This window comes from Phyllostomus discolor, chromosome 14, assembly GCF_004126475.2.
Source record: "Phyllostomus discolor isolate MPI-MPIP mPhyDis1 chromosome 14, mPhyDis1.pri.v3, whole genome shotgun sequence".
NCBI lineage: Eukaryota > Metazoa > Chordata > Mammalia > Chiroptera > Phyllostomidae > Phyllostomus > Phyllostomus discolor.
The window spans coordinates 35,667,990-35,677,195 of record NC_040916.2 but is presented as its reverse complement, the minus strand read 5'-3'; the positions used below and the strand labels follow the sequence as shown (position 1 = coordinate 35,677,195).

General features: G+C 40.8%; 1 protein-coding gene across 1 annotated transcript; it reads left to right on the top strand.

Annotated features, from left to right (window-relative positions):
• Positions 1-954: 954 nt before the first annotated feature.
• Positions 955-8,906, top strand: TAF13 (TATA-box binding protein associated factor 13). Its single transcript, XM_028502802.2, has 4 exons — positions 955-1,086; positions 1,869-1,947; positions 5,925-6,022; positions 7,637-8,906. The coding sequence occupies exons 1-4, from the start codon at positions 1,060-1,062 to the stop codon at positions 7,805-7,807; spliced, it is 375 nt and encodes a 124-aa protein (XP_028358603.1). The 5' UTR covers positions 955-1,059; the 3' UTR covers positions 7,808-8,906.
• The last annotated feature ends 300 nt before the right edge of the window (positions 8,907-9,206 follow it).

Here is a 9,206-nt window from a genome sequence, read left to right as displayed (position 1 = left end):
TGGTGACCAGCTCCCATCCACAAGCCATCCAGTGGTCACCCCATTAGAACAAAAGATGCTCCTAGTGATCTATTTAGGAATTTACAAGGGTTTTAGGAGCTTTTGCCAGGAATTGGGAGAAAGAATATGTATGTGTATACATGTATGCATAAACAGGTTCTAGGCTGATTATAAACAGATTTTTCACTCACTTGAATGTTTAATAGGACTTCAGAAATAGTATACTGTGGGACAATTTTTCCTTCTGTGGCACCATCTCTTGCATTGCAGAATATTTATATCCTTTGCTTGAGACTCTAATGCCCGTGGTTTTTCCAATCATTGTTCTGACCAAAAAACTATCCACAAAAATTTAAATCCTCAGTCTAAGAGGTGGAACTGCCCCTGTGAGAACTAGTAGTGAAGAAGAGTATCCCCAATAACCAACACAAAGCTTGGTATAAATAACAGCGGAACTCTAAGTTGCTGAAAAAAAATTTTTTTTAAGATTTTATTTTTAGAGAGGGGAAAGGAATGAGAAAGAGGGAGAGAAGCATCAATGTGAGGTTGCCTCTCAAGCGCCCCCTACTGGGGACCTAGCCTGAAACCCAGGCAGTGCCCTAACTGGGAATGGAACCAGCAACCATTTGGTTCGCAAATCTGGTGCTCCATCCACTGAGCCATACCACCCAGGGCCTGGAATTGTTTAAATACAATTTAAACATCACTCTTGGGGGGCAGCCCAAGACCACGTGGTCCCACAACGATCCATCCATAACTGGAAGTCTCGAATCAGAGAGTGGTGACTCCATATGCAGAAGCAAATTTAGGGTGACATACGCCGCCTAGGCTTCCTTTTCTTCGCTAATGTTTAATTCCTCAGGATTTCAGACCTCATCCCCAAATCCCTAGGGCGTGCCCTGGCTCCGCCCCTAGGCAGCGCGCACGCGCACCGTTCCTGCTGGCTCGCCCGATTAGGCCCCGCCCCGGCCGCGGCCGCGCGTCACCGGAAGTGAGACAGCGGAAGTAGTAAAATTCACTGGGAGCGAGGCGGGTCGGGTGTGTAGGCTGGCTGGTGGGATGGCGGATGAGGAAGAGGACCCTACTGTGAGTGACCACCTGTTTCAACCTGCTCTTTCCTTTACTCCCTCGGGTACAGTAGCGGAGGCGAGTTCGGAGTCGAGTCTGTTTTCCTTAGTGAATCAACTGGCAAAGCTGGCGCCTTGACGCCCTGCTAGGTTGTTTCCCTTCGTCGTTTCAGTACGAGGGGCAGGACGTGAAGGGAGAGGTGGCCCCTTGCCCTTTGCTTTTGGTCCGTATCTTCCAGACGCCCTTTACAACGCCTAGAGGATCATCGGAGGTCAAAGCTAATGTTTACGAGAGCTCATTATGAACCAACAGTTCAACTGCTCACAAAACTATGTACTTGAAGTATGGACCGGAAGTCGGAACCTGGGTTTCAAAATTGCTGTTCTCTGCGAGCAAGTTATTTAACTTATGTCCTTGGTTTTTCATGTCATAAAATGGGGCTAAGGCTTACTTAAAAAGAGTTTCTAGCTCTGCGTAAGCAGCACTTAGTATTAGCTTTGCTTGCTTTGGTTCAGTACCAACTCTTGTAAAACTGTTTAGCAATAGGCCAACTGAGTTGGTTAAAAGAGAAAAATATGGTCATGAGACCTCTTCCAGGACAGTATAGGGACATTATAGAAGTCATCTGTGCGTGAGCCGGCGGTTGGACTGAAACGCTATGGCTTCATGGGTCTTTTTGCTGCTTGCTTTTCGCTTTTTGGCATGATGTCAGTGTTGAAAATGGGGGAAAATGTTAATTATTTAAAAATAAAATGCATTGCAATTACTTGACATTTTCACGTATACATTTTAACTTTTAGTTTGAGGAAGAAAATGAAGAAATTGGAGGAGGTGCAGAAGGTGGACAGGGTAAAAGAAAGAGACTTTTTTCTAAAGAATGTAAGTAATATTTACAGTGATCTTATTATAGATGATAAAGAGTTTTGGACATGTGCATTTAAAGTAGATGTATTGTTCTGAATCTGTTTCCCTGTAGGGACACTATTCTGAGACTTGCCTATAAAGTTAAATTTAACTTGTCATAGCTAGTAATATCCAAATCCCAATTTATATATTAATTCACACACATTCTTTTTTTAAGTGCGGAACTGTGATGAGGGTTTCAATTTGGGACCTAAGAACACACCTCCATGTCTTTTTGCTGTCCCTGACCTTTGCAGCAGTAGAAGCAGGGACGACTTTGACTATAAGCCAAAGGTTAGGTGGACCCTGGAACAGGTGCTGAGGGTAGACATGGAGTTGGTTGGAGCTTTGGACTAAGATGGGCAGGTGGTAAACAGTGTGGGGCCTTATAGTGGCTAGTGGCGTATAATGTATTGATCCTCTATTCTCCCTCAATAGACAGGTTCGACCTTTTTGTCAGCAGCATAGGGGACTGGTCCAGCCCAAACCCTGAAAGGCACCATGAGAACGTTCTCCATCTCCCAGTCCCAGGTCCCTTACATGTAGTCACGGCTGAGGATTGACCAGTGGGGCAACACATGAGTACCTGGTTCGTTTACGTTGCTCCAGATGTAAGCAGTTCCCAAAGGCTGTTGAAACTGCAGCACCAGTGTGTTTTTTCATTTTTTTAACCACTCAGATTTTTCTGCATATCTCAGTTCCTCGCCTAAAGCTCACTGCTCCTTACTCCATCTCGGATGCCATTCATTCCATTGGTATGTAGTTTCACTTGTGTCAACCTGCACATGGAATTCCTACACCAGAGCACCCCAGAGTGAGGCTTGCATAGTTGGTTCATAGCAGAAACTTTACGTATTTTTTAAGATTCTTATTTATTTACCTTCAGAGGGGAGGAAGGGAAGGAGAAAGAGAGAAACATCGATGTGTGAGAGATACATCGATTGGTTGCCTCTCTCACGCCCCAACCCAGGACCTGGCCTGCAACCCAAGCATGTGCCCTGGCTGGGAATCAAACCAGCGACCCTTCAGTTCGCAGGTTGGTGCTCAATCCACTGACCACAGTAGTCAGGGCAGCAGAAACTTATTCTCCTTGGATTGCATTATTTTTATGATGAAAAGAATTTGGAATCTTCACAGCTTTCTCCTTGTCCTTGTCTTGTTGAAATTTTGTTATATCTTACTGACCAAGATCTCCTCTCCTATACCTTAAAATACATTTCTTTTTGTTTTTGCTACTATAACATAGAAAGTTTCAAAGCATCTGCTGGTGTTTATCTTCACAGACCCTTTAAACAAATACAGTTGATATACTTCCTATCTAATATGTTTTCCAGTGAAATATATTTCCGTACTGGTGAATTCTACATTTTCAAGGAGAATAATAAGGGCATTATTATTTTTGGAGAATCCTAGCAGACAGTACTTCAGCCATGTCATCAAAGTTATCACCAGTGACATGTTGACATCACGTATTTCTGATATGGTGCATTAAGAGGGCACATCACCCTTGTAGTACCCTTTTTGGTAATGCGCAGCCATAATCCAGTCATGAGAAGGTATCAGACAAGCCCAAATTGAGGGACGTGCTACAAGGTAACGGACCAATATTCTTTAGAAGTCAAGGTCATGAAAGACAAGGAATGTCTGAGGAACTGTCACAAATCGGGAAACTAAGGGGGCATGACAACTAAATATTGAGGGATCCTGGAACAGAAAAAGGACATTAGTGGGAAAACTGGCGCAATGAGTAACTTTTGTAGTTGTACCAGTGTTAACCTTTTAGTTTTGATAAATGGCTATGGTTATGTAAGATGTTAATATATAAGGGGAAGCTGGCCCTGGTTGGTGTAGCTCAGTGGATTGAGTGCTGGCCTGCAAACCAAAGGGTCACCAGTTCGATTCCCACTCAGGGTACATGCCTGGGTTGTGGGCCAGGTCCCCAGTTGGGGACATGTGAGAGGCAACCACACATTGCTGTTTTTCTCCCTCTCTCTAAAAATAAATAAGTAAAATCCTTTAAAAAGGTGGGGGGAGCTAGATATAGGATATTCAGGAACTCCGTACTATTTTTGCAACTCTTCTGTAAGTCTGAAATTATCTCCCCCCTTCCCAAAAAAAAGTTTCAGAAACCAAAGGAGAGAGAGAGAAAGGATGAGAAGGAATGAGTGAGAGACCGAGAACATTGGCTTCTGTGTTTGTTTTCTCCCTCTTGTATCTGGACCTGAAGGCTCCTGCCAGTGTACACCCTTGGGGATACCTCTATCCCCGGCTGGCTTCCGAGGCACCCCTCTCACTCCTTCCCTAGGTCTGGTCTACTTTCTTCTCTCTTAACTTCTATCAGCTTTTGCTTTTCTTAAGTAGTTACTCTTTTTTTCCTCTCTGTGCCACTGAGGGACAGCTGCCACTGGCACAGTCCCAGGGTTAAGTAGTTATTCTTAAGGTACACGTCTGCCTTGAGAAGTGCCGGGTGTCCCTTTCCTTTTTTTTTTTTTTTTTTTTTTTTTAAGTAAAATTTACACAGAATAAATTGTGGATGAATCTTACATATATACATATACTTGTAACCACCACTCACATTAAGATAAAAAGCATTTCCAATGTATGACAGTTTTTTCACATTTAATTGCTTCTTTGGGAATCTGATAAGAGTTGATTTTTCTTCCTAGAAAAACGCACGCACACACATAATGTATAAAGTTTTTGCGTATAATTTTAGGAGTGTTTGAGGACTTCTTAAAGCTTGTCTGTGGACTAACGGGGATTATTTGGGATATAGGATTACTATTAATTTGTGTCCCATTTGCCCCAAACTACCAGGAACAGTGGTGCTACTGTTGTGGGTAGGAATATAGCCTCTGGAGCCTGATCAGTTGGGTTCAAGTTCAGGTTCCATCTCTTACTATCTGTGACTTTGGGTAAGTCACTAACTTGGTGCCTCAATTTTGTTGTTTCTATAGAATGGGGATGATGATAGTATTTATGTAAAAGCATTGTTGTGAGGATTAAATGAGTTATATGCATGAAAGGCTTAAAACAGCCCCTGGCGTACAGGGTGGGGCAAAACTCGGTTTACTGTTGTTCGTAAGGAAAATAATATAATAATAAAAGTATAAACTGTATTTTTCATACTCACAAACTTACTTTTGCCCCACCCTATAGAGTAAGGGCTATATAAGTTTTTGCTATTAGCAATTATTTTTATTATTCTGTATTATACTTTTCTTCTCTTGCATTTTTTATGGTTCCTTCAGACACAGTCTGAAAGGGCTTTGCTGGCAGTTGCATTGATCTAGGGAGTGAAATGTCAGGGTTCTGTGTAGGAAGCCCTTTGTTGTCTCTTTTGATTGCCCCATTCTTCCTACAGGAAGGTAATTGGAACGCTTTCTCTCATGTCCTTTTCCCTATGGTACTGTCAGAAAGGATTTTGCCTTCTGTTTCTGATGTCCTACTGACTACCTCCCAAGGGCTAAGTCATTGCCATTCACCCTGTCCCTGCCTATTTGAAGCTATTATGGGCTCTGACCAGTTGGCTCAGCAGGTTGGGTGTTGTCATGTAAACTGAAAGGTTGCTGGTTCGATTCCCAGTTACGGCATATGCCTGGGTTTTGGGCCAGGTCCTCAGTTGGGGGCGTGAGAGGCAACTGATCAATGTTTCTCTCCCTCTCTTTCTCCCTTCTCCCCTCTCTAAAAAAAATAAATACAAATTTTTTTTAAAGGAATTCTGGGAAGGTTGGTGAGTAGATGATAGAGGTCCCTACCTACTAGGTAGGAACAGTTGGTTATGAGACTGGTTGAAGCCTTTCACACCAAAATCATACTTGGAGACAACAAATACAATGTAAATATGTTTTTGTACCCGTATATTCTGCAGCTTGGTTCAATTCTAATTTGAAAAAGTATTGTTCAAATGGTTGAATTTGTTCCAGTAAACACAAATGAGTATTCTTTCACAGTACGATGTATGATGTATGGGTTTGGAGATGACCAGAATCCTTATACTGAATCGGTGGATATTCTCGAAGATCTCGTTATAGAGTTCATCACTGAAATGGTAAGTTTTTTTTTGTAATTGATCTTAGTTAATTAAAAATAGATTTGAAATTCTAATTTTAGATAAGACTATAACTATGGCATCCTTTAGAAATAAGCTATCCATTTGGGTGCCTGTTCTGTGGAAGTTATTCTTTACTGTTTATTCTTAAGAATGGAGATTTTGTGTGTGTGTATACATATATATACATGAGGTCTGTCCGGAAAAAGTACAGCCATTGTTAATATAAGGATAATAGTTTACGCAACATCTATGTAACCTGGCAGCCAAGGAGGGCAGACTGGAATGCACATGCTTGAACAATGACCACTTCACTGTACTAGTCAGTGGGGGGCGCTAGATGCCACTGAGTGAGCATGTGCACTGTGTGGCCATCGCATTCAAAATGACTGAGTGAATAGAGCAACAAATCTGCATCAAATTTTGCATTAAGCTTGAACATTCCTCTGTGGAAACTTTGTGGATGATTCAGAAGGCTGCAGCTATGGGCAGCGTGATTGGCAGCTTCATCATGACAACGTGCCTGCTCATGCATCATGTCTCATGCAGAGGTTTTTTTTTTTTTTTTTTTTTTTTTTGAGAAACATCAAATCACCCAGGTGACTCAGCTCCCCTACAGCCAGGTTTGGTGCCCTGCGATTTCTGCCTTTTCCTTAAACTAAAATGATCTTTGAAAGGGAAAAGGTTTCAGGCTGCCAATGAAAATCGGAAAAATACAATGGGGCAGCTGATGGTGGTTGGGGGAACTGTGTGAGGTCCCAAGGTGCCTAGTCTGAAGGGGACTGAGGTGTCATTGTCCTGTGTACAGTGTTTCTTGTATCTTGTATCTTCTATAGTAACTGTTTTTTTCATAGTACATGGTTGGGTACTTTCTGGACAGGCCTCGTGTACACACACATGTATGCACACTCCCTGTAGAGACAACTAATGCTAGGATTTTGGTGAATATTCTTTTGTCTTTTTGCATGTATTTTTTTAATTTACAAAATTGAAATCATGTATATATTAATACAGTCTAATAGCCTGGGTTTTTGTGTTTTTTATTTCCCACTTAGGTAAGGCTGGAGCATTTCCCCATGTTATTGCATAATAATCTCTGTCATTAATGGTTTCATAATATTAATTGAATCCATGTGCCCAGATTTATCTACTTAAAGCCTTACTGTTTAGTCTCCCCGTTTCAGCCACTGGAAATCACGCAGTGGTGAGCCTTTGTGCACAGGATTAGTACATAATGATGGGGGAGAGCTGATTGCAAGAAAACCCAGCACTATTGAGATGGACGCCAATTTTAAATGAAATTGGTGATTACAAAGAAATTACAAGAGTAATTTCCCCCAAAACTACACATATCAAAAAACAAACAAGAAACATCAATAAATTTGATAGCTTTCATGTCCTTAAAATTAAAATATGTTTATAAAGCAAGAGAGACATTGCTAATCATGTGGTAGAAAGTGGACAGAGGACACGAATAGAACGATAATTCACAAATGAATGGCTGTGATGGTTAGAAGAGAAAGAATCTTCAAATTCACCAGCATTAAATACATGCAAATTAAAAGAGTAAAATATTAGATTTAAAAATAAATTTAATATGTTTCTTTGTAATAGACTCACAAGGCAATGTCAATCGGAAGACAAGGGCGGGTACAAGTTGAAGATATCGTCTTCTTGATTCGGAAGGATCCAAGGAAATTTGCTAGAGTGAAAGACTTGCTTACTATGAATGAAGAGTTAAAACGAGCTAGAAAAGCTTTCGATGAAGCCAACTATGGATCTTGACAACTTCTGTACTTTCTGAAGCTTTGTTGTCTTCTGAGGAGACCGAGTATAAAAATAATCATATGTTTTACATGGTAAGGTCCTGACAACTAACCATGTGAGTGAAAGATGGAAAAGGACAGAGTTTCCCACCTTTTTTTTCATGTCTTCGATTTTGGGGAGATAGCTGAGCCTTTAACAGCCCGCCGTGGTGCTACCACACCTGCATTACTTACAGGGTTTTAATGACCATGTGTAATTTGAAGGACCTTGCACACCATGCAGAACCTGACTTGGGATTGTCTGAACAGTGAAGTGGTATCCATGTCTCAGGTGGACCTGTGCCCTTGTGGGCTATGCTGCTTAACAAGTGAGGTCCAAACAGCGCCTTTGCCTTTATGAGAGCTGAGACATGACAGCCAAACCGGAATGTTTTTAGACTACAGTAGTCCGAGGGGTTACTAAAAGATAGTGAAGTGGTTTGTGTTTCTTTTAAGGAAAGATGACAGAAGAAAATACAGTCTTTATAGGGGTGTTTATCTGTCTTAAGGTAATAATTTGTTTTAATACTTCCTTTTGATAAAGAGTGATGTGTGGGAGGGAGAAACTAAAAGTTTCATGAATGCTTCTGTGTTGAAGTCTTTTTGATTTAAAACCTCTCGGCTTATAACATACTATTTGTCAAGTTTTAAGAGGACTCATTTTCCCAGGTCAGATTTCCCTTCTCAATAAAAATAAAGCCTTTCGGTAACAGGAATGTCATTGCTGAAAAAGCCGACGGCAGGATAAGCGTTCCGGTAGTGTTTTGTGAACACTTGTTAGTGCTTGTTCATCGCGGAAATCTGTACTTGACTAATAAAACTGTATGTGGCTATGGAAACCACTTCTGTAGATCAGGATATGTGGGTTTTGTGTGTATTTGGCTTATTGTATTAAATTATTATTGTACTTAGCTTAACATAAGGATTAAAATTGCATTTAGAGAGATCAGTGAATATTACTCTTTGTGAAACTAATGTGTGTCATTTCTCCTAAACGTTGTCTGCAAATCAATACTCAGGAAAAAATTTACTTTCTTAACCTATTGATACTGAATTAAAGTATGAAAAGTTAAAAAAGATTAGTACTTTGACTATATGATTTATCAACTCCCCCCATTACTGCTAATAATAATTCTAGCTGCTTAACCTCATTTAAAACATTTTTTTCTATATTATTATTATAATGCACTTGATAGTGAGATTCAAGATAGCTGGACTGATCTTTTTGTTATTTAAAAAAGTAAAAACCAGTTGAAAAGCTGTTTCAGTCTAAGCTGAAGTCAAGAGTGGGAGCAGAAAACATTGATCTTTCACTGTTTGTGCTAATGAGGTCTACCGCACTCTGATGACGGAGGGAGCCGGTGGTAACACGCACCCGG

Coding starts and splice junctions, on each gene's coding strand:
- TAF13 (XM_028502802.2), top strand. CDS start 1,060: ATGGCGGATGAGGAAGAGGACCCTACT. Junction 1,087..1,868: donor ATGAGGAAGAGGACCCTACT/GTGAGTGACCAC, acceptor TTTAACTTTTAG/TTTGAGGAAGAAAATGAAGA. Junction 6,023..7,636: donor TAGAGTTCATCACTGAAATG/GTAAGTTTTTTT, acceptor TCTTTGTAATAG/ACTCACAAGGCAATGTCAAT.